At 49.6% G+C, this 24,933-nt stretch overlaps 7 protein-coding genes across 7 annotated transcripts; 3 read left to right on the plus strand and 4 right to left on the minus strand.

Annotated features, from left to right (window-relative positions):
• Window positions 1–268: 268 nt before the first annotated feature.
• On the plus strand, window positions 269–1,739 carry N0V89_001582 (uncharacterized protein; the record flags this gene model as incomplete). The annotated part of the gene is made up of 2 exons (XM_056210393.1): window positions 269–578; window positions 1,312–1,739. 2 exons carry the CDS (start codon window positions 269–271, stop codon window positions 1,737–1,739), a joined length of 738 nt encoding a protein of 245 aa, XP_056077215.1.
• Window positions 1,740–3,706: 1,967 nt separating this feature from the next.
• N0V89_001583 (uncharacterized protein) lies at window positions 3,707–4,325 on the minus strand (the record flags this gene model as incomplete). The annotated part of the gene is made up of 2 exons (XM_056210394.1): window positions 3,707–3,854; window positions 3,949–4,325. 2 exons carry the CDS (start codon window positions 4,323–4,325, stop codon window positions 3,707–3,709), a joined length of 525 nt encoding a protein of 174 aa, XP_056077216.1.
• Window positions 4,326–6,741: 2,416 nt separating this feature from the next.
• Window positions 6,742–7,223, plus strand: N0V89_001584 (uncharacterized protein; the record flags this gene model as incomplete). The annotated part of the gene is made up of 2 exons (XM_056210395.1): window positions 6,742–6,859; window positions 7,033–7,223. 2 exons carry the CDS (start codon window positions 6,742–6,744, stop codon window positions 7,221–7,223), a joined length of 309 nt encoding a protein of 102 aa, XP_056077217.1.
• Window positions 7,224–7,971: 748 nt separating this feature from the next.
• N0V89_001585 (uncharacterized protein) lies at window positions 7,972–8,729 on the plus strand (the record flags this gene model as incomplete). Its single annotated transcript, XM_056210396.1, has 3 exons — window positions 7,972–8,011; window positions 8,071–8,086; window positions 8,141–8,729. The coding sequence occupies 3 exons, from the start codon at window positions 7,972–7,974 to the stop codon at window positions 8,727–8,729; spliced, it is 645 nt and encodes a 214-aa protein (XP_056077218.1).
• A 43-nt stretch (window positions 8,730–8,772) lies between these two features.
• On the minus strand, window positions 8,773–10,688 carry N0V89_001586 (uncharacterized protein; the record flags this gene model as incomplete). Its single annotated transcript, XM_056210397.1, has 3 exons — window positions 8,773–9,577; window positions 9,628–10,024; window positions 10,070–10,688. 3 exons carry the CDS (start codon window positions 10,686–10,688, stop codon window positions 8,773–8,775), a joined length of 1,821 nt encoding a protein of 606 aa, XP_056077219.1.
• Window positions 10,689–12,885: 2,197 nt separating this feature from the next.
• Window positions 12,886–13,599, minus strand: N0V89_001587 (uncharacterized protein; the record flags this gene model as incomplete). Its single annotated transcript, XM_056210398.1, has 3 exons — window positions 12,886–12,908; window positions 13,054–13,327; window positions 13,399–13,599. 3 exons carry the CDS (start codon window positions 13,597–13,599, stop codon window positions 12,886–12,888), a joined length of 498 nt encoding a protein of 165 aa, XP_056077220.1.
• A 7,353-nt stretch (window positions 13,600–20,952) lies between these two features.
• N0V89_001588 (uncharacterized protein) lies at window positions 20,953–22,653 on the minus strand (the record flags this gene model as incomplete). Its single annotated transcript, XM_056210399.1, has 1 exon — window positions 20,953–22,653. One exon carries the CDS (start codon window positions 22,651–22,653, stop codon window positions 20,953–20,955), a length of 1,701 nt encoding a protein of 566 aa, XP_056077221.1.
• Window positions 22,654–24,933: the final 2,280 nt, after the last annotated feature.

A 24,933-nucleotide genomic window follows, 5' to 3' on the forward strand; every position in this document is an offset into this window, starting at 1 on the left:
TGGCGACAGTAAGCGGGAGCGGGCCGCCAATCAGTGGACCTATCTCCGAACAGAGAACCTTTGAAGGAAAATGAGACGGAAAACGTGAAGGACGGATGAGTAAAGCAGCGAACGCTGCTCCTTGTAGTGTTATAGGACTAGTGCCGCCTCTTCCGCCCGTCAGCGTCAGGGAGCACAAGCGACAACCTGCGACTATCCTCTCAGACATACCTCCGTTGTGTTCCCCACTCCTCACCTCCTCAGGCTAGGTGCCTTCGCTAGCGTCAGTATGGAGCTGTCCATGACCAAAGGCGTCCTCACCATTATACCTGCACCTGAGGGCTACGATGTCGACTTCGATAACCCCAAGAGAAACGGGAATGTCACCTGCTACTGCCTCACAGGTGTGGGCGGTTTCCTGGCTCTCCTGTTTCTAGGTCAGCGGTTGTATGTCAAGGCCGTGCTGCGCAAACGATTGACAATCGACGACTGTGAGTATCTTAAATATCTCTGCTTCCTATCGAAAAAGCTGCTGAATCGGAGAACCAGATATCCTCATTGTGGCATGGGTGAGATGATTCCCAACCATGAGCCCATGGGTTATTCCATCCCTTTCTTACAATGCACGTAGGTCTTCTCCATTGCTATTCAGGCTCTTATAGTCCGTGAGTGATCTGCTCCTATCCCAAGAAGAACATCTAGCTGAATGCGATGTAGGGGCTTTTGTGCGAAAATACATCGGAGTCCATGCATGGGAGATGCCCTTCAGCAAGTTTCAAGAAAACTATTTTGTACGTGCCATCGAAATGGTATCGTCATGCTCATTGCTAATCTTCAGATTAGTACGGCGTGTACATACACACGATTGTATACGCCCCGCCAACTGCTCTCGCAAAACTTGTGCTCTTGATATTCTATACTCAGTTGCAAAGTCAAATGAAATGGTTCCAATGGGCCACGTACGCTACCATGTTCATCAGCGTCGGGGCAAGCACCGGCATCTTCTTCGCCTCCATATTTGCATGCAGTCCAATCGCAATGGGGTGGGACCTTACTGTTACCGGTGGTACATGCATCAATCGCCCAGCCTTGTATGAAGCCACCGCGGCTTTCGGGGTAGTTGTCGATTGTCTTATCATCGCGATTCCAATCCCGATGGTCATTCGCCTTCAGATGTCGCGGAGCAAGAAAATCGGACTGGTTCTGATGTTTGTCCTAGGCTCTATGTACGTATCCATATTCCTCTCGTCTTTAATCGCACTGCTCAGCCACGGTTACACTAACATGGGTCGCACTCATCTAGAACGGTCATCACCTCGATCGTCCGCCTAGCGTTGCTCGTCACCGAGATCGAACAGGTAGACTCTACCTGGGTTGCAGGCCCTATCAATTACTGGGTATCAATCGAGGCAAACCTCTTGATCATATGCGCCTCCCTTCCGACCGTTCGCCAGTTCATACGGACCGTTGCACCAGGACTCCTCTCCAGCATCCAAGACTCCAATTACTACTCCAAAGGCTCAAGGGGGGATATCGTGACCATTGGCGGTGGTTCTCGCGGCAATAGAAGCTCAAGGAGGAGGGGGCCGTACGACTCTGACATCATGATGGAGACACTAGTAGATGCTAGTAGTTCGCCACATGCGCATGAGAACGAGGAAGGGAATTTGCGCAGCAGCGCCGATGGAGACAGTAATAGAGCGGTGCCTCACGGGGGTATAATGAAGACGCAAACAGCGGAGGTGACGTACAGTAGATAGAACAAAGGCTGCAGAGGCGGACAAAGGAAGAAGCTTTGTATAATTTCAAAAGTTAATAGAAAACTATCGGTTCGATCACGAAAGTATGCCAATACGGGGAAGTAACGCAATGCACTGCACGCATGTCAAGGCAAAGAAATTCTTCTACCGAATCGAGACTTTCCACCGGTGCGTTGGAACTTTGATCATAGCCAAAGTTTGGGATTTCATGGCGGGACCATGAGATTCTACGACATGGAACAGGGACATCATGTACATGCAAGCGACTATATCGCTACGCTGGATGTATACACAAAACGCATGAGCTTTGCAGTGCTCGCGAAGATAATGATTGGAAATGTGACATGGTACAACGCTCATTGCGAGTTCAAGAGAGAAGGCTGCAATAAGAGCGGTGTCGAATATGCTAGAATAGGACACGAACACGGTATGAACACATGGTAGTCGCAGAGCCTAAACGGGCGTGCCGCAAGTAGCGGATCGATCCGAACACGCTGCAACCGCGGGCAGCTAGTTGTGAGCAGCTTGCTGGCTCATCATCAGAATGCCGTAGGCCGTGAGATAAAGATATGGCGAGCCATTGGCCAACCCATTCTTAGCACGAGTATCGTGCTGTCTGTTGCAGTAGTCAATCGGTAGGCTGGAATCCACCAGCTACATGAAAGAGTGGACAACAGTGCGGCGTCAAAGGGTGGCTTGTGAAGCTCGAAGGCAACGTGACGTGTGGGTTTTTGTGCTATATGGGCCTACGACAAAGACATAGCCATAGGATGCACTGCATTGCGAAATTGCAAGATGGTTGTCAAGTAAGTCGCGGTTCAGACGCTGACTTATAGTCTTCCTTGATCCCCCAATACATCAGGGTAGTCCACTTCTTCGCGAACCGCCCTATCAGCTTGTATCCTTGTATAAGTAGATGTAGATCTGAATGCAATAGCAAGGAAACATCGCCATGCTCTTTTTGTAGCCATATTCGGAAGAGAGGACCGCGTATTACGGCTACTTATGGAGAAAGAGGTGACTCCTAAGAAGACATTAGACACGCAATCAGTTGTGGCAGTCTGCAGTGGATGCGCCTTGGGAGTGGCAACATTTTTCAAAGCTGGAGCCGAGGGCCATGCACAAAATGGACGACCACTTCATACAGCCTCTTGTCGGGGCTGTTAGCACGTTGTGTAGATATTAATAGACCCGGTGCCGCCATAAATATGCTGGAAGGGTAGATCGTGCACTCCACAGAGTTGCTTCATCAACAGAAGATTAATCTGCTGATCGACCGTAATAATAGTACTACAAAAGGCAAAACTCGGTAGAAGTTTCCTTTCTGTGGTTCCATTCCTCGATTACTTCCCCTTCCATAATTCCGTGGACATCTACAGCACTTATTAGCAACATTCCCTTCCAGTGACCGACATAATTATAGAGCTTACAAGATTCGCCTACAAGATAGAACATATCTCTATCAATGCCGTCATACTTGCGAAGCACAAACGGCACTCTTGCTCCGAAGAGAACCGCAATGATATCACCGACTCGAGTCCCGATCGGAACAAGACCCATGTATCCCTGTGCTGTGAAGCAAAATCTAAAATGCTTCCAAAGACTCAACAAGGCGAGAACTTGTCCTTTCGTTGGCAATTCGTCATCCTCGTTAAGTGAAGTTTCAGATGACTGGAGTTCGCTCCCCTCAGGAGTGTCGTCTGAAAGATCCAAATGAAACAATTCGTTCAAACACGAGACTGGAACTGGACACGCCCCTTTATTACCGTTCAAACGCCTTGCAGCAACCAGGGTGTACAGGAAGGCGTCTTGCTGTAGCATCTCATTTTTGTAGATATGACGGGGATGAGCGCCGCTACGCCACATAGTCCACGCATCCTGCACGGAATTACAGATAAATGATTCCATACTTGTGTCTTCGCAAGGTAGTGATACGGCGCTAACAGTATCGAAAGTGACCCCAGAGACTACAATGGTACATCTTCCTGGAAACTGAGGTTGACTTGTTGCTTCCCCTCCGGCTTTATAGTGGCAATTTTCGAGGTTGCGAAGTAGTAAGTATGCAACCTCGGGCACAGGTATTCTCCAGTCCGGGACCCAAGAGAGAGATGTAACCTTGAAAATCAGATCTGTTACCGTGTCGACGTGGTTTTGGACGCTCTTTCTCTCAATTGGGTCTTTTTGTGGCCGAACATGTGAGTCTCTCAACCCTACCAGCTGTTCTGCATCCTGGCTTCCGGTAGCGCACTCATGCAATTCACTTTCGTCAATGTCCTGGGCCTCGCCTGCATTGTAGTCTGCCTTTGTATCTTGCGGGTTTTGAATCTCCATAGAACTCTTAGCTTCCATCGTATCCTGGGTGTCTTGCCCGAGAGACTTTGTTGTTTCATTGTTCGCTTCGTTCTGTACACTGCTTTCACCCTTGATATGGCCCAATGATGAATTATCTCCCAAATCAGGCGAATTCGCTTGCACACCCTCATCTTCCATTTCTCTTTTCTCGATGATCTCGGTTAGCCGTTTGAAAGATGCCAGTGCACGGTTGAACTTCCGTTCAAGCTCGTAGGCAAATATCAACGTCTCCATTCGCTTTTTCGGGTCGGGATCCCTATTTGATCTTTGGCATGCGCTAAGTATATCGAGACTGTCGGAATAGTGGACTATCGTGCGTACTACATCCCGATATATATCAAACATGGAGAGATCGTAATCTGCCTTTAGACGTTGAGATGAAAGCAGACCCATCATGCCATAAACATGGTCCCGTGGATCGGTCGCTTGCCTGTTTCTCGACAAGAGCATTGCGTTTAGGTACGTTTTACCGGAACTATGCCTAAATCCACCTAAAAGAGACCTGTCTTTATTGAAATATATGTCCCAATGTGCTTTGGCTAACTCTATCTGAAGCTCTGCTCCAGATATCATCCTTAATAACCTCGTGTTAGCCGGGGAAAACGTACCGAACTTGTCGTGGATTGTAACAGCCGTGAGAATGCCAACGAGGCCCAACCAATTAGCTCGGCGAGAGCCACAACATATCATTGGAACCAAAGCCAGAAGAATCTCCTGGACAATCCAGACCCTAGTCCAGTACGGCCGTTGGAAGAGCAACAAAAGAGCTTTCCAGTATGGTTCATAATCCTCATCCCACAAGAGTTGGTTGTGGCGAGACATGTAGGCTGGATTATGGCTGTCATACTCTTGAATAAGTTCCATAGCTAAATCGCTATCGTCCTCTTCTTCTCCTAGCCACATCAAAACCTGTCTAGCCGACCTGTATATCGTCCCCATAAAGTTCACCTGTGCATTGCGCTCTTGCATGTCATCTTGGTTGATACACAGCGCATCGATCCATAGAAGAAGTGTGTCTGTTGAATGGCGGAATCGACTGAGTGCTGCGAAGAGATTGGACGTGACATATACCGTGTCGTTGTTAATACTGATAGTCCGTCTTGTGCTAGAGTTCCCCCAGACGTAAGATAGAGCTGAGTAAGGCAATACATCCTTTCGATCTTTATCAAGGTTCTCGCGTACGAATTCACAACAGATTTTGGATTCGGCGTCTGCGCTAGGGAGGAGCTTGACGATGCGAATTTCCTTCGAATCGGTATCGAGAGGTGTCTCATATATGGCTGGCATCGTTGCTTTTATCATATGATCTATCAGTACGTATCTAAAGTCAACAGTGAGTTGTGGGAGCTAAACATACGTGATACACGCATAGGAATTGGAACAAAGTTGGCTGATGGATGTTCGGGTGCAAACTGGCGACTGAGAGCGGATGCACCGGCTGATGGTGAGGCGGGACGTATGCAGCCCGTATCGTTGATCCAACTTTTAAGGATCGTCACAGCTCGGTGACTCCTTATGACCAAGCTGTCTCATCTTCCCTTGTGGCCGTGGATTAGGATACAGCAGGGTTGCCAAGCCGATGCGTTGGGCTAGCGATACACGTCCCGCCACGTCTGCTTGCTGTGCATGCGACGGCTTCCATTGGCTCAAGTCATCAGTTCCAGCCTCTTTGAGTCCCAAGCAACCCGAAGCGCAGACCGGTCAAACCAAACTATCGGCGTTCGCATACGATGAAGTATCGGATTCGTTGGGATCATATCAACACGGCCTTGTGTATACGAACCGGTCAGTCAACATTTTTTCGCAGGTCATGCGCAGGCCGTCAATGCGCCTCGATTAATCGGCGAGCCGTGTAATACATCCCCTCGAAGATGCAGCCTGAGACACCTGGATACGGCATGCCAAAAAACGAGCGCTAAAATGGTTCTCATATTTCCGCTCGAGAAGTATCTAAGGCTAGCGTGAGGCATCCTTGAGAAGGCGGATTCCTCAAACATACATGAATGACTCGCCGTGCCTGTCTGTGTGGGGCTTTGGTTCTCATCCACACGTACGGGTGTGGACCAACAAGTAGCAGCAACGGCGAAACCAAGGCCGCGAACACCATCACAACAAGACGACTGGAACAAGTGGATCATCGGAAACGAAAACGCGAGCACAAACGGCAGTGGGTGTGAGCACGCTTATTTTACTTTGCAAAACTTCTGCCCCTACCTTCCATGGTTCTGATGATTGGGAGGAGAGTCGCATTACGGTGGAGGGTTTCCGCGATTACAATACCCAAGAGGGCTCTCCGTTTCTTAGATAACTGTCGGCGTGCTCTACTAGTGCAAATAAGGTAAATGGCTGGTGAATAAGGGAGTCTACCTAGCGAGTGCGTTCTAGCTAGTAGGGTTCCAGCACGTTATTAGAACGCTCTAGGAAGCATCACTAAGAATCGAGACGAAACTATGGCTTCAATGTCACTACCACCATACAAAGCTTCCCCATTCAGCATGATGATCGAGGGCGTCAGAGATCACCACCAGGAACCCGAAAAGGAGCCCAAAGTCTCCTTTTCTGACAAACTGTTGCTTATCACTGGAAGCAACAGCGGCATGAACAGGCTTGCGCAAAGATGCTACCTACGCTTGGCCTCTCCCACCTCATCATGGCGGTACGAAGCACCAAGAAGGGCGAAGAGGCAACTGCACGAATCCGCCAAGCATACCCAGACTGCAATGTCGAAGTATGGGAGCTCGACGTGCTATCCTACCCATCTATTCAAGGTTTCGCGAAAAGATGTAGTGCGCTGCCCGGGCTGGACATAGCCATCTTGAACGCCGGTGTTGGAAGCGGACTCGTATCGCGCATCAACCGTTCAACAGGCCACGAGGAGATTTCCAAGTCAACTATCTCTCGACAACATTCCTGTCAGTCCTTCTCTTACCTATCCTTGCAGCACCGCCTCACACCGGTCGTTCCGAACCCGGCCGTCTGACCGTTGTCGGTTCCGGTACAGCTCTCTTCGCCTCATTCGATAATCGCAAGGCCGAGCCGCTCATTCCCAACTTCGACGATCCATTCTCAGGACTCGCTGCAGAAGGAGAGCGCTACGGGCTCTCGAAACTGCTCGTCATGATCCTGGTGTAATGCTCTCGCAATCTGTCTCAGCGGGCAGGACCATCGTCAACACCGTCGAACCAGGTCTGACGTCGGGGACTTCGTGGCAGCTTGGACTTATATTGATGCTGTGGCTGCGCATGGAAAGGAGAGTCATGGCGGGTTTTTAATGTTCTGGAAGGTCTCTGGGTGAGCTTGTGAAGAAAGGGTTATTCTTGAGGTCAAACAATGAAAGCTTGCAGGTTCCCACCAGTCTTGCATGACTGTGATGGTAGAATGGCTATGGAAAGATTGTGGAGTGAAACGCTTGCGGAGCTGCAGTTCGCCTGGGTGAGACAAATCTTGGGGCGATGAAGGAGTGGTGATGAGGTAGAAGAACCTCGAGCAGCATGAAAATATAGTTCTTTTCTCAATTCCTCTACAGCGTCGGCCCTAACAAAGAAAATTGCAACCTTGAAGTGGCGGTCTTGGCAGTGCGTTGGTTGTTCTTTCCAAATTCAATCATGCACGAACCCGCCGTCGCGTAGCAAAACAAACACATACTCTTTAGTCTTTAAAAAGCCGCACGTCTCGGCATAGCTATCGTACTTGAGAATCTACTTGGTCACCAGCATGGTCCCCTCAATAAGCCGCGCGCTCCGCTCAACGAATTGGCGCATACAAGACACCTTGAGCTTTGACGATGGAGAGACAAACCTGCAGTTTTCGCGACACCAAGATTCCCGACAGAACGCCAACTATCGCAAGATAATAGACCGGGAGCACACCAAACAGCACGATGAAACGGCTTCTCGCCCACCAGCAAGTCGAACACGCGTGTATGTGGGCAGCCTTCCGTACATAGCGCAGAGAGACGACGTAGAGGGACTGTTCACAGGTGCTGGACTTGAAGTGTACGTTTGCGCAAAGCACTTGACAGGTAAAATTCACTGACAACAAATACGCAGTGTGAACATCGACATCGCTGTCGATCGCTTCACGAATCGTAGCCCTGGTTACTGTTTCGTTGACCTCGCCACTCCTGAAGAGGCCACCAAAGCTCTTGAAGTCCTCCCTGGCACCACGGTCCTCAACCGCCCCATACATGTCAAGCCTTGCGTGCAGAAAAACAGCGATCAAAAGACAGCCACGCAGCTACAGCTCACACGCTGGGGAACTTCTACTTTCTCTCCAGTCGAGCAAGACCCGGAATCCCTGCTTCTACCAATCCACAGACGGCGCCGCCTTATCGTGAGCGGCATGCCCAAGCCGGCCAACCAACATACTTCTGATGCTGAGCTTCGCGAATTGTTCAGAGGATTTGCCGTTGAAGCAGTTTCAAAGGTGAAATGGCCACGAGAAAATGTGCACGGAACCAGCAAAGATATACAGTACGCTTTTGTTGACCTGGAAAGTGCGGAGGAAGCAGAGCGAGCTATGCAGCAGCTGAATGGTGCGGAGTGTTGGGGAGGCAAGGTGCGCATAGGAGTCGCTCAGCAAGCCCACGACAAAATCCTGGAGAGGGAACATTGGAGGGGAGTAACAACAATGAGTTAGATCCAACTGCATGAGACGGATGTGGTTGTACCTAGCTGGAGGTTCATAAAGTCTCCCAACCTGGCATGGGTGTAACCGGAAAGCTGTCCAGAGCAGAGCTATTGAAGCCGTAGAATAGATCATCAAGAGACATCATGCCCTCACCCTGCGGTTGAATTTGGCCTGGAGGGCCCCAAGTCGCAGTGTAGTCGTACGGCAATACGCCAGTGTTGTTTTGCTGAGTGGAAGATGTCATGTCTGGCGCAACAGTGGCGCTGTCCAATTGCGTCGTTGTATCAACAGAGCCAGCTAGTGTCGTTCGGTTTGCTTGCTGACTCTCGGCTTCGCGGACAAAGCTCTGTATGATGCTATCGATGTCGAGACCCTGGAGGCCAGGCTCTTGGCTTAGTGACCCATGTTCAGTCGCAGCCATATGGTCAGGGTGTTCGCCGTCTTCTACATTCTTGTCGATGTGGATTTGACTGGTGTTCGGCACCGTCACACCAAGTCTCTTCATAAGGTTCTGCACCAGTGCATTGGCACGTCGTACTGCTGAGTTGGTCTGCTGATTCTCATTAAACACGGCCAGGCAAGTCCCTAAACTACTATGCGCATCTGATCCAGCAGTCCTCTTTGCTGCGATACGCACGTAGATTGTTGCAGCCATATACGTTGCGTAGGAGATGAGATACGGAGCTCTCCTCACACTGAAGGCCTTATCGTATGCTCGTACTAGCTGCACGATGGCATTAGCGGCGGTGGCGCATGCCTTGAGAGACTTTGCAGAGATGTTGCGATATGCGTGATAATGATGGCCATCAGTAATGAAAGGATGGTGCAGAAGAATTACGAGAACGTGGTACAAGGCTCTGTTGGAGATTAGATGGAAATCCATGCGAGGACCTTAAGGGCCGCTTACTGTAGGTTCAGTACGTGTGGTGGAGGGGTTATCTCTTCTTTCTGCGAAGTAGCGGAAAGATGTCCAGGTAGAGTGTCGTACCACTTTGCCAGCCTTGCATTGATCGTTTCTAGCTTGGCCGAAAGCTCTCCTGGGGTATTTTGAAAGCTTCTCTCTGTGTAGATGCTGCTTAGTATGTCACTCAGGATTACCGACAACTCGCAAAAATATCGGAATGTAGAGACCGTATACGATGGAGAACCCGGATAAGCCACGCTTGGTTGAGTGGAATATGCAAGAGGTGTCCAGGGCTCAAACTCTTCGAAAGTGTCGAGGAACTTGATAGGTACTAGAGTATCGGATTCTTTGATAGTAACAGGCCGGCCCTGGTACAGGCTCTGAATCTTGTCGACCACTTCTCGAAAGTCAGTGCAAAGTCATGTTTGATGGTCCGTCGACCTACCAAAGGCAGCCCAGAAGACACGCCTTCGAATCTCGGAATCCTCATCCGAGAATTTACGATAGCTAGTGAGCTTCGGCGACTCCACATGCATGCCTAGATCAACGATCATACGAAAAGCTAAGCCGGCGTATAGCCAAGCAGCACTGCGCTCGTCGCCAAGCGCAAAGAGTGAATTGGTCATGATCAACAAAGCCTGGATCGTGGTTATGTCACTTCTGTCGAGTGCTCCACCCAAAAGCTCCCGAACTCTTTCACGAAACCGCCAACCCGCGGTACGAACATTATCGCGTTCTCGTCTCAGCTCGTGCCGTGGACTGAACTTTGCTGCACTAAAGTATATGGCATTCAGTAGTAGTTTCGAGAAGTATGGGCCATTGCAAGCCATGTCCCGCATAAAAGCCGGGCGATATGTAATGAGGAACGAATGGTGTTGTCGGTTCCAATGGAGAGACAACAAGTGAAGGCCAAGTTCTGGCTCTACGCCATCAAAGTCGAGCTTGCCCAGACGAGCATTGACTTGTTCAAATTGACGCTGGCGTGCTGCTTCTGCGACAAGACCCTTTTCAGTCCATTCCTCAGACTGTTTCGTGATGGGAGAGCTCTCTTCGGACAATGTCATGCTTGCTTCCGGAGTTGTTGCCGCGGGAGAGGTATACTCGACCGGCTCCTCCCGACGAACATTTCGTATGCGGAGGCCGCTATCGATAGGCGCGTAATGGCACGTTTTTCCATGCATCTTGCAATTCATGCATATTGGTCGTTCCGTGCTGCATTTGATCTGTGACAGTTAGGATGGGCAGATGTCTCTGAGTCACGTGCAACGAGGCTGCCCGCGGGCCGGATTTTGCGAACCTTTCTTCGACGACAGAACGTACAGGCTTCGGGTGAACGTTTCCATTTGCGACCCGCCCTCGGACGCATGTCCTCACGACTTTCCATGATGCCTCAACGTCTGTGGAGATGGTCGCAGATGGTTGTGGAGTATTCCGGGGTTGGGGACGGTGGGCAGAGCTCGCTGAGGACGCTTGCCGCGGCAAGCCAAGCCGCGGGAGCAAGCGAATCTGACTTCACATGCAGCCTCAGCGTCGACTCCGTGGTGGTCAGTATCAACATCAATTCTTCAAGTCCGCAGCTCGCTTTAAAGCACTTCACAGCCATGTTGTCCATCAATCATTGCACAAAGGATCTACTTTACAAGTATCATGGAGATGTCTTCGCCCACTGTTCTCCGTCTCCCATTTTCGACCTTTATCAGCTTCAGCCGGCCACAAAAGCCTCGCCAACATGAGGCCGCTGTACCTAAAGCGAAGCAAGTATCTGTTGGCGTCACAATGACTTCTGCCGCAATCGCAGGAGCCGTGGAGTCGGCAGCAACCTATCCATTCGAATTCGCCAAAACACGCGTGCAGCTACACACTGCTCCAACCACACGCCACAACCCGTTCTCGGTTATTGCGAGCGTCGTGAAGAATGAAGGCTTCGGTGCACTTTACACCGGCTCTTCAAGCATGGTCATTGGAAGTGCTTTCAAAGCCAGTGTGCGTCTCTTGACCTTTTACCGTCTTCGCAACTATCTTTCCGACGAAAACGGTGCTCTGTCACCAGCCCGCGGCGTGTTAGCCGGAGTGCTAGCTGGTACAGCAGAAAGCGTCATGGCCGTCACGCCAACCGAGCGGATGAAAACCTTGCTCATCGAGGACGCAAAGAACACGAACAAGCTTTACCGCTCAGAATATCAAGCCTTCAAACTCATGATTCGGACACACGGCCTCTCAAGCCTATATCACGGTCTAGTTTCGACGACATTGAAACAAGCCTCGACTTCTGGAATCAAGATGGGTTTCTATAATGTAGAGAAAGAGATGGCGCGGCGGAATGGCTTGCAGCAGAGTAGCCCCTTGACCTTCGCCATGGGAGCGCTGGCTGGTACTGTCACGGTGTATCTGACACAGCCTTTTGATACGATCAAGACAAGGGCGCAGAGTGCACACGGAGAAAACATGCGCGAGGCGTGTCGAAGTATACTGTATGAGCATGGAGTACGCGGATTTTGGAGCGGAAGCACATCACGCTTAGGTAGATTAGTGTTCAGTACTGGCATAGTGTATACAGTGTTTGAAAAGGCTGCTAGCTTATTGACAATGACCCACGGTCATAATAAAAGCTTTTGCAGGTAAACCATCGCTCCTCTTCGCAGGTTCAATGTGATCAACCCTCGTTCAATCACCAAAACAGCGGTACTCGCAAACAGGACGACACTGAAAGCGATTGTACCCTTTTTTTCTTTCCTCATCGCAAACCCAAATTGATCAACCCGTGTTCAGCCACCAAATCAACGGCACTCGCAAGCAGGACGACACTAAAAGCGATTGTACCCTTTTGTCGTTCCTTCTTCATCCCGAGATATCCACAGCGCCTTGTAGCAGTTCGTTGACAAGTAGGCGGATAGACTATCCAAAGCATTCCCTCAAAAAGCATCAAAGTACTCGCTTCGATGAGCATTGGTCTTGATGCATGCTTTCAGTCATCGCGCGTCTCGACTCTGGCCTTGATGACACACCGCAAGCATGCGGCTGCCAACCCACAATCACAAAAAACGCGTACATCCACTTCCCTCGCACTGATCACTATTTCTGAGACCCTGATCAGCCGTATCATACGGGAGACGAATACCCGATGAAGACATCCAAGGTGACATTTGTGCGAGCGACAGTTGCATCCAGCAAAGCATTTCTCAAAACCATTACCCCATCGGAGGTTTATCGTGAGCTTGTCGAGGAAGGGGAAGTGATTCTGCCATTGTGTAGCGTCGAACGTCAGAGGGCAAAGTCCTCCACAGCTACAAGGTTTGTATGCACCGACGAGAGTAGTTCCTTCGTTGTCGCTCCAAATGTGAATGCCCGTCGTAGACATCAAAGCCTGTGGTTTTGGGCGTAAGAGGTGATGCCAGTGGCCCTCCCAACATCGAAGCGTCTCAAGCGTACCACGTCCCCAACCCACGGTAAATTCTACCTGAAGATTCCGGACGAGGTGGCCATGGCTTGGGTTTGGGTATGAGAGAACCGTGCGGCCTACTGGGCCGGCGTCTATCCAGTCAGTGACCCAGACCGGCGCAACAACGAACGTATTCTTCTTGTACCAAACGTCCTGGCTCAATTGTCTGAACTCCTTGTTCACGAGACCAAAGCTGAGCTGTCTAAGCTGGTATTTCGCACTCGCACCCGTCGCATTCGGATGGCGTACAGGATCTTCCAAGATCTGTGTTGCAGCACATAATCAGTGATAGCTTTCCCAAAGTGAACGCATCAAGTGATGCCGTGTTTACTTACAAGGCCCGAGTATTCGAAGATGAGTAGCTTGAGCTCCGTAGATAGCTTGTTCCAATGACACGTCTCGGGTCGCGACTGCGCTTCCGAGGTAGGCTCTAGCGCATTGCTCCTTCCTTGAATCTTCTTGTACTTCTTTTTCGCTTTGGCGGACAGCTTTGCTGCGAGTGTCGGCACCTGTTGTTTGCTTGAAGCTGTACCCATATTAGTAGAGATTCAATTGTAAGGAGCTGCGACGGTATTCTCGCGAAGTTCTGGCCTGAGTGCTTCGCGTGTTTTGTGCTGGCAAAACAAGGCTACACGATCTATTTGGGAAGTAACGCTAGTTCTCACGCTAACCATTTGGGTACTAGCAGTGAGAGCCAACGCCGGTAATCTTACTGTGAAGACAGTTGAACTAAAGTGTACGTGGACGAGTGCGGATGAATTCATCGCAGGCCAATAACTCGATACTATAAAGAATTTGAAAGAAGCCGTTCAAATCTTCGGTACCATATGTTATCTGAGGGTGAGGCAGTCCCTAAGCTCTTAACGTAGTATCGTGAAGCACAGGCGATGTAGAGGCCTAGCGCGAACATGATAAATGCAGCTGGTCACTCGAATATGGTCTTGCGCGAGGACCACATACTATCCAAGGAATGTACCTATGATAGCCTGTATGTAGGTTTCATTCGCGCCGCTGAATTCAAGGATGGAAACATAACGTCTATTAAAATCTCGAAGGAATCGCATTGGGTCTTAACGAAACGACTTATAAGTTCTTAGATGGTATTACAACCTCCAGGTCATTTCATATTTGAGGTTTGACCCGGACAGAATGAGTTAATATCCATGATCTCAGAATCACCAGAAGTTACGACTGTGGACGTAACGATAGGTGCAATCTGAACTGGATGAGTATTTGGTCCCCCAAAAATCCCTAAGAGCCGGAGAGAAGGACCTCGGCGTGACTTATGGTTCATGCTGGAGGCAAATGGACATTGGCGTGATCGATGAGTATCTCAGCTACCCAAGTTCCCAATGCACAAAATGTTTTCTATGAACCACCCACACGCAACACAGTGCATGTAGAGATCTTCATCCTCGTCTATCTCAATTCAATGAGTAGGCGCGTATATCATGGTCTATATCGTTGTCGTTCAGCAACAAAGTCAAGACTACCTTGAAACAGACAGTGAAGCAACACTTCGTGACAGAGCTTGCAATTAAGATATACAGGACTAAAGCGAACGCCACTGAGCCGTCGTTGCATAGTTTCGCACCTAAAGCGCACTCGAGTCGCTAAAATAATTACTTTGGAAGATCCGGTGCCTGCAGTGCAGACGAAAACGCTTGGAGGGTAGAATAATTGCTGCACAAGGTGAAAGTCTCCTTTCGTGAGGCTTACCATAATTAGTTGAATGTTACAATTCCCGAGCTTGTGCTCGTGGAAGAGCCCACCACTACGTTTGTCCGGTAGGGCCCACTACAGAAGAGGTGCTCCAGAGTGATGTCCGATAAGCTCTTCCTTATTATGCCGAGTTTAAGACCTTGGGTTTTCGATACCGAAGAGTCGTAGCAAGCATAGCCTACGAGAAGCACTTAGGTGCATCATCCTTTGGACTCTCCAATGCTTGAAAGACTTGAGTATCTGTGGGCCTGCAGGTCATCTTGCAATGACATAATACATGATGGGTTAGATCGTGCACGTCTCGATTGGAATGCTGTGAGCCTGCGGTGGACCCGTCGTAAGCTTCTCAATGGAGTTATACGAACCCCGCTCACTTCGAACGTTATTTCCGAGTTGTTCTTCCGACCGAAACATTCATATAGCGGAATGATGTTGGTCATTGACGTATGTTCCCCACATTTCAAGCGTTAACAAGCGTTCGCTCTCCGCTCAAACTGAACCAATCTGATCGGCAGGTCTCTTGCACATCTCTACTCGGGTCCTCATCGATTTTCGCTCTAGGCTATGCTTGCGACTACTCACAATCTAACAGACTGAATGCTCCGGTAGGGTCAATTACTGTGTTAGAGGCTTAGAGCCTGAATCGACTGATACCTGCCTGGATCGTATGACGGCTGGCAAGAGCATGGTGAACAAACAAAACAATCTAAGAGAGACGTCCATCAAGCTGTATATACCTGCTTCACCAATGTGTGTCTGTATATCGAGATTCCCGTCTTCATACGAGATTGCATTGTTCTTCTTGTTCGTGCGCAGTTGGAGCAACTAAACCTGCGGGCTGTGCAAAACGCAAATTGCTTCCTATCTGCTACGTGAATCCCCCCTTCGTCAACAAATCATTGCTCTGTCAATATCCACTTTTTCCGGCCAACTGGGTATGCTAGTCCTATGCTTCGCACATTACTGCCTCCATGCAATGTGACTTGCGCTTACCTATATAAGAACAAGGAAGAGAACCCATACATCGATTGTAAATCGACGATTGTCAGCGCTATTTTTTGGTTGGTAGCCATAGCCTTCCAATCGCATGTCAGACCTAGTTCTACTCCGTGTTTCCAGATTTGGACCCCAAGGTCACGTGCTTGCCGATCTTGGATTCAGCTTACTTGGATGTGTGAGCGCGCGATGCGCAAAGTAATCTGAAGCAGCAATTACCCATGACTCGGCGGATCGCTCTTCCTTCGGAGCCGCATTGACTCTTCAGCCTTGTGCATGTCATAAAATGACTTTCCACAAGAGGCATACATGCCCAGGTGTACACGGTTCAGTCTTAGTGTACGCGCCTTTTTTAGTTACGTAACCTCAAGGATCCTAAATAGTCGAAGAAGTCAGATGCAGCCTAAAGTAAAGTCAGTCCTTTTGGGTTGCCGGTAAACCCTAAGCTCAGCAAGGAAGCGGGCCCGGAAAACGGCCATGTAATTTAGCACCCCACAACCTAATGTGGAGAGTGGAGGCCTGCATTTGAATCGGCTCACGGTATAGACTGAACGAGACGGATATCATGAATGAGCTAATGTGTGAAATGATGATAATGAAAGACTTCATGGTACCTGGCACAGGACCGGAACTCTGCAGGATAATAGGTATCCATTCTGTATAGTATAAGGTAAGGTGCTAGGTGGGCATGCACCGCTAGGCTAAGTACATGCCATCCCGACGCTCCTGCCACAGTACCTCTAGGTGAAACAATCCTCATCCACCTGGCAGCAAAAGGCGTGTCCAGAATAAGGTATGCACAGCCTGAGTGGTGAGCCGATGAATGGGTCTTCCAAAGGGGCGTGAGCGGGATATCGTCATGGTCTCAATCACTTGGGTAACCTTGCTGAAGGACCTGAGCTAGAGATCGACAAGCAGTCGAAGTCACAGCCGCGAAGACATGGCATAGAATGCGAGTTGCTGAAGCATCCTATGCACGATCCACTTAATGTTGTCCAATATGGTTGCAGTCTGACGACGGATCGAGTTATCCGACCGCCTCCGACAGGTCCGCAATTGACCGAAGCGGAGTTAGGATGACAAGATCCCAGTCAGATGGTGAAGAGCCCATCATAATGACACTTGAGTATAGGATCGACAAGGTCAAAGACAAGCAAGGCAGTGTCTAGGAGCATGAAGGAGGATGGATAAGCTGTAAGCCGTAAAGGACAGAGACAAAGGGCTGACTGAAGCGTGCAAAAACACAGCACGAGATGGCCAGCAAAAGTATAAGAGCACCCTCCTCTCCCTGCCAAAACCTTCATCGCACTCACTCCCAAGCCTTCACTTCAAGCTTCAGTCCCACACTTCACTCGATCATCAACACTACAAACCGGTCTTCAACAACAACAATCAAAATGTGCTTTCCCCCGTCTAAAAGAACTGAAGATCGCGAAACTGATCAAAGTGCTTCATAGGAAGTTCGCTCTTGTCGCCATTGTCTTCGCCACCCTGGGTGCAGCCGCTCCCGCGGTTCCCGAGTATTTCCAGCTGGAGAAGCGCGTACGTTTACAGCTTTTCAGCTACAGCATCATAAACTGACCCTCTTCTAAGTGCCAAGGTAGCGGCGATTACTGTGACTCTGCGGCTATCAGGTGCTGCGCTGGCGTCTGGTGTAGGTAGTCCTTTTCCCGAGACGGACAGAATGCTAAAAGCCGCAGGCTGCCCATTTGGCGATGCCGGTATTCACCACTGCAACCCGGATAAGACCGACGGATGCTTCTAGGCATTGAAACGCTCAACGGGCGTAGCAAGCGCCCCAAGATACTGGCGTAGGCTTTCCGCTGGCAATGATGGACACATTGGTGGAATGGTCTCGGCATGTAGCTCACGATGACCTGTGGACTGAACACTTGCCGAGCACTGTGCGCACTCGTGCGACGTGTTATTGTGCGACTTGTTCTGGTTTTCCTTGTCTCAACCCATAGTCACTCGTTTAGTAGAACACAATCCAATCACCAAATGTTGCGATTGGATTACAACCCAAGTCCTGCGCTTGTTTGCAAAATGCACTGAGACCCCGCATGGTTTTATGGATTGTTCAAAGAGTGACGATGCCCATAGTGATTGACTGCAGCCTACATTATTCTACCAGGTTGGCGCGATGTCTTGAAAATGAACTATTGTCTTCGCCTCCGCAGTGCTAAAGAGACAAGTTCGGGTCACTCAATGTCTCTTTTCCCTGCTTGGTAATCCCCGTATTGACGCACTCCAGTCAACTATTGCCGATATACTTCTATGGAACGCCGCTTGTATTCAAAGCTGCAATCTAATCCAAAGATCCTTGGAGTAAAGGTCGAATGATCACGAAAGCTACTCCCGTATATCGCAACTGAATGACGCCATTAAATTTAGATTATACTCACAATGTCAAAATTATGCATAGCCTAGACTAAGTGTCTAGGTGTGGAAATGGCTCTACTAATTCATACTCGCCTCATGTCTAAGCTCCGAAAGTTGTGACAATTTACTGACTACTGATCCTCGAGGTTACGAATGTAGAGAAGCTTCTTAACCAGCAATGGGCCGCCCAATTTTGATTTGTCAGAAACTCAGATTTCTCACGTGACCTCTGGTACTGTAAGCGGAAGAGAGTCGGGCCGAAAGCGAGCCTCATTGTCACCTGCAGCGTGGCCGGCACTTTCGACGTGCGAACCGCTCCAACCTAGCTTTGGGTTATAGGTCATCCCCCTTCGTCCTGTCTCTCCAGTTGATTGGACTTTTAAATGACAGGAGGCATTCGTGATGCCGCCCACGTCTCTTAGGCAGAGACGATACAAGGTCAACGTGGCATGCGAGCTTTGCCGACGCAGAAAAGTGAAATGTGACGGCCTTCGACCAGGTATGTGTTTCTAAATAAGCATGCTCCAAACTCTTCTGGTCATTGCATTGCTTAAGTGGCTAATGCTCTGGCGATAGCTTGTGGAAATTGCCAGAAAACGCAGAGCCCCCTCGAAAGCTGCAACTATCGAGAACCTCATTCTGATAGCTTAGACGGAGGGCGAGTTAGTGGTGTTTCAGCTCTAAACTCGGATATCTCACTTTATTCGCTGCAAATACCTCCACCTCTGGACCAAGAGTGGTCGCCTCTTTCGGGCTTACATCGTTCGGAACGAGAGACTACGTCAACACCTACACCTTCTCAGGAGCCTAACTCTGAATTAAGCTACTCCACTCATCCGAAAAAACGGTGTGCTACCGAAACCTACGGAAGTGTCAGCAATCAGGCTTTTACTAAAGAGCTGAGAGCCGCCGTAGAAGCAAGACTTGGATTGCCAGCAGGAGGTTTTCCAGGTCTGACTTCGGTGACCAACGCGCCGTTGTTCTCTGCCGCTCATATCAATCATGCGACTACGGCAATTGGGGATCTTGATTTCGTGCTTCCACCCAGAAGTCATGCCGATCAGCTAGTAGATATCTTCTGGCGGCATGTGCATCCTCTGGAACCACTTCTCGACAAAGATCACTTTCAGAAATGCTATATTGCGTACTTTGCAGGGACCTTGCACACCGCTTATGAGCGTGTATTTTTCAACATTCTCAATGTTGTCTTCGCCCTGGCCACTCAGCTTCATGAATCAATAGACCCGGTGCAGAGAGATCAGACCAGCAGCACGTACTTTCAGCGGGCCTGGAATTCACTGCATCGCCCTAATGCAATGATATGGGAAGAGCCATGTCTTGGACTTGTGCAGTGCCTGGTACTCATGGGATCCTATTTGAAGTGCGCCAATAATGCGCATCAGACCTGTATGATCGCTGGGTTGGCTTTCCTTGTAGCCCAGTCTCTTGGGCTGCATCGTTTAGATCCATTACCTGGGCCTTCTACCAATGAACTTCCAAGACAAAGGCAGGTATGGTTGGCATGTATCTACCTAGACAGGTAAGTGGGATTGCCACAAACCATTTGTTCTCTGACAGTCCTCCTGAGTGACTAATGCGTGCACTAGACAATTTTCAATGACATACGGAAGATCAGCTATGGTGCCGAAGACTCAAGCTCTCTTAGCTATAGACGTTTGCCGCAAAGACATCGAGACGCTTTCGAACTCTCCCACCAGCGAATATCTTATGAGTTTGGTAGAGCTTTTCGAGATAACTAATAGTGCTGTACCCCTTCTCTACGACCAAACCTCGACGCCGAGTAATTTCTCAGAGAGAGTCGGTCTTCTACCGCTGGAAAGGGACAGAGAAGCTTGCGAGACTGCATTACATTTTGATACTTGTCTCTCTAAGTGGGAGCAAGGCCTTCCTCCTTATCTGCGACCTGGAGTGCATCATGCCTCAAACGATGAAGGGCATAAGAAACAGGCTATTGCACTTCGTCTTCGGTACGTCAATGCGCCTATCGAGCTACCAGCCATTTATAAGACAACGATCACACTGACTAACCCACTACAGCACTGCACACAGTCGAATGATTCTCTCTAGGCCTCTTCTGGTTCGATTCTGCTTGTCAAGCTCGTCCGAGTCAACCAACAGTCGCGCGGACCAAGGTTTAGCTCCTCGTTTAGTGCGGGAGTGTGCATACCTTTGCGTTTCGAACGCGCAGTCCATAATCACCTTGATCTCCGACCACCACAATAAAGATGGAGGTAACAGTCTGCTACCAGCATGGTGGTATCGCGTCTATTATACTCATATAGCTGCTACCGTTCTGATTGCCGCGAAACTTCACCCCGATCTCTCAGTACAATTCGAAGTATTGCAGGCTTGGGAGCGAGCTATCTCTATACTCCAGGCCCATAAACATCTCAGTCCATTCATTGCGCAGTCCATAACAGTCTTGCAAAACATCTCGAGCAAGGTCTGGGAAACGCACAACGTAGTCGTGCAGAGCGGCGATACTATATCGGATGGACCTCCGAATGCCTTTATGGAAGATATATTTCGAGACATCGGCTTTGATCCGAATAACCCTGCATTCGGTCCGGAGGACATGTATTGGGTGAACGATGTCAATTGAATCCTGGGCTAAGCAACAGCAAGCGCAATTAGGCCAATTCAATATTTGATATCTACTATATTATGCGTAACAACAGCTTTTGAAGCTTCTCAGACTACCTACGACATCGGAAACCTCCGCGAAGTCTCCAAAGTGGTCTCCTTCAGCTCTACGTGGATGTTCTCGACTATACCTCTTGTTCTGAACTACCATCTTCCCCATCCCTCTTCTCGTCGGCTCTCTCCATTTTTGCTAGGAGAAGAGCAGCCTCCTTCGAATATTTACATTTCAGCCGAACAGTCTCGCCATATTTATACATCAAGAGGGGAAATGGCATGCAGACCAACGTCAAGAATGCCGGGATCGAGCTTGCCCAGTGGATCCCAAGCTTATTATACATCTGAGAAGTGAAGAGAGGAAAAGCCGCCCCAAAGAATGCCCTGAACATTGCGGTAGCAGCCATGACCGATGAGGCATAGATGGTGTACGAATCGACAAGGTAGTTCAGTATGGAGATGAAGATGAGGACCATGCCGAATCCAAATCCGGAAGAAAGGATAATACTTGCGGACCAGTGGATGCTGGGGAAGCTCGTCCAGGCGAAAGCGAACATGCTGATGGGGAGGATAACGCCTCCTAGGATCGCTGGAGGTAGGCGAGTCTCGGGGGTCGCCTTACTTCCATGTGCTTTGTATCGAGTGTTATCCCTAAAGATGTACACAAGAGCAATCAAGCAGCCAATAGCGACGCCCAGGAAAGCTAGTCCGCCGATGCCTTCGTCCCAGCCTCGGAGGCGCTGATATATGATCGGAAAGGCGCCCATAAACATGTATAGTGTGCCGTAGAGTATTGCTAGATATGTCGATCCAACCAATACGATCGGCTCACGGAATAAGAGGACCCAAGGACGCCGTAATGCCTTGGTAAAGACGTTAGTGACAGCAGCCGATCCCTTGTCTTTGACGAGGATGCTGATGTGTTTCATTCCAGTCTCTTTCGACAATCGCTTTGCTTTCCGTTGAAGGATGACCGGGCCGTACGTCTCTGATAATGTGAAGGATCCAACGATCCAAACAATTCCGATATATATGGCCATCACACCTTGTACCCATCTCCAGCCTATCGTTTCGCTGATAAAGCCTCCCACCATTGGACCGAGGAGCGGTCCAAGAAACGGCGCCGCGGAGAACATGGACATCGCAACACCTCGCTCATGAGGGCCAAACATATCTGCAATGAATCCTCCTGAGTTCGAGAGTGGGGACGCTCCAAAAGCGCCTGCGAAGAATCTAAACACCAGCAGTGAGCCTATGGATTTCGCCCCTGCGCATCCGGCGACGAATGCCACCATGACGGCATGTGTAATCTTGTACCATATCGTTCGACCGTATAATTCAGACAGTGGTGCCCAGAGCGGCGGTCCAACTGCAAAACCCAGCACGAAGAGCGCAAGACCGAGAGCGTAAACTTCCTGGCTGCAGTTGAATTCCGCTTTCACCTCGACGGCGGAGCCAGAGTATGCAGAGGATGTCATGGTCACCGCAAAGACGGACATAGTGACCACGAAGACGGTGTACCATTTCTTGGCTGGAGAGAAGTTCCTTGCATTGTCGGGATCGTTTTGGCGAAATTCAACGAGAAATGGGTCAGCATCTGTCCCGGATCCTTGGTAGGCATTTTGAGGATCCACGTTATGCGCACGCCGACCGGGATATTTAGATGCAGAGGATGCATCTCCGATGATCTTGGTGCTTGGGAGATGCAGGCTTGAGAGTACTTGAGTAGGCGCCGTGATGTCATCGAATGCCGCGGACTCTTTCGATACCTCTGTGAAGAGAGGCCCGCTCCGGCTCTCTTCGTCTTGCGACAATCGGTCTTGACCAGGCATATCGAAAAAGAATCGTGAATGAGAATGAGAATGTGTTCATACGAGTAGATGAAATGATCATGCAACTGTCGAGTAACGTGTGAAGAGCGTGAAAGGCACAGGCATGCATAGCATATTAATTGCCGCTGTATGTATGCTGCTCGGAGAGCGTCGAGATAGCGTTGCCTTTTGCTCGGAAGGCGTTCGGAACCGATGGTGATTGGCTATTGGAACTCGGAACGATCTGCTATTGGTTCATCTCATTGCCCGAGATCCCGGATGCACCTTCCAAGGGCCTATCGAGTGCAAAAAGCGAGCCTTTTAGTTCTTGCTTATATTACCAAGCTTACTGTCTTTCCGACATGTTCGCTTGACCTCCGAACGTGATTTGAAACTCAGCTATAGCTATCTCCGAGGTTGTCTTACTCGAACAACTCCAGGGCTCTTTGCACATTGCATAATTTTCTATCGCACACGTCCTTTGTTTCAAATAAACACAACAAAAGAGTTCACATCAAAGACTATCGATGCTTCACAAATGTTCCTCCCCACCTTTTCATGGCTTTGGAACCTCTTATAAAAAGTTTCAGCCCATCAGGCACTCCCAACGCCAGATCGGGTTAACATCGCGCTAATCGAAAGAAGCTAGAACGATCAATGCTCTCCAAGCCGACATTTTACCCAACGCGTCAACTCATCAAATGTCACTACGCGCCTTTCCCTTCTATCTCAACAAAACAACATTATGTGGTGGATGGTCCCGGCTATTGGGGCCGCCTGGCTCTTGAGCGAAAATCCACCACAACCTGCACCCACTATCGCGTTATGGAAACCCGGGCTATGGGCTCTCAGTGCATCTACCACAGCTTATGTCGGGCTTGCCGCAATGGAAGGAATTCACAATCGTCTTACCGACGGTTCCTACGCTCTCAGTCTAGAAGAAAAGAGGAGGCAATATGCTCTACGCCGATCCACGCCACTCGTCACCCACAGAGGTCTGTCTCTGACAGTAGTCGGCCTCAATCTCTCTGTCTTCCTTTACTGCCAGCGCGATCTCCGCAACGTCTTGAGGTTGGCAGACACGCCTCGTGGGACATGGACACTCTTGACTTGTGCATTCTGTCACACAGACATCAAGCACCTCTCCGCCAACATGGCTTCATTGCTTCCCGAAGTACCACATCTGCTCCAAGTATGCGGCCAAAGTCCTTACCAATTCGTCGCCTTCTATGTTTCCGCCGCTATCTTCAGCTCATATGCTCAACGCGCCGTCTCATATGTCAGATGGACTCGGTTATGGAGTTCTCGCTTCAACCTGAGGATGCCGCTCAGCTTGGGCGCCAGCGGAGTTGCGATGGCTGTTTTCGGCGCGTCTTGCTTCGCGCAGCCTTGGACTTCACCCTCGTTTTTGCTATCTGCCTCGACGTTAGGATGGCAAGTTGCTAATGATTTGAACGGATTGTTGTATAGTGATGAAGCTATTGGATTCGCTGTAAGCTACTGTGGATATCTATGATATTTTCCATAGCTAACCGATCGATTAGGCTCATTTGGCCGGTGCCGCATTCGGAGCGCTCTACGCTTATTTGGACGCTGACTACTACATTTGGTCCAAACTTGTCCGTCTTTTCAGCGGGAATAATCGAAGAGATCAACCTAAGGGTCCTGCGCAGGGCAGTCATCACGGAGAACTCGATCTTGATGAGATTGTCCGTAGACTGAACTCATCGGTCTGAACTTCCCGTCTTCAAACCAACGTTTGCCTGTCTTTTGACCTTGCGGTTGGATCTATTACAGTGTCGGGAACCTTCCGTAGTTCTTGACTTAAGACACGAACGAGCGGGATTTGCCGATACCGAAAAGTCTGAAGATTGCGGTGCGCATCTGGCTACAGCGATACGTGAGTAGCCAGAAGGCGCATCGCGAATCGAGATCCTCTGAGATTCAGTGGAAGAGGTTGAAGAGGTTTTGTTGGCAAAGGTAGCGAGCCTATGAGGACATGCGCCTCTTCATAAGGAGAAGTAGAAGCATATACTTCAGATATGGGGGGTGCGTCACCATCCAGACGGGGAATGCACAACGGTGGGGCGCAAGTATTCGGAGCTAAACCTCGTTGAACGGGGTTCTCAATGATGCTAGGGCACGTCCATGGGTATGGACGCGAGATATTAATAAGACGCCTTTTCAAGATTGGAAGGCTCGGCGCGATAGAGAGGGCATCTACATCTACTACAAATACAAGGTTACACGTACTGATGATAGGTACACCGTTGATCACCGGTTCTACGTTCGTGCCCCTCC

The sequence above is a fragment of the Didymosphaeria variabile genome, assembly GCF_027946475.1.
Source record: "Didymosphaeria variabile strain IMI 356815 chromosome Unknown scaffold_1, whole genome shotgun sequence".
Classification (NCBI taxonomy): domain Eukaryota; kingdom Fungi; phylum Ascomycota; class Dothideomycetes; order Pleosporales; family Didymosphaeriaceae; genus Didymosphaeria; species Didymosphaeria variabile.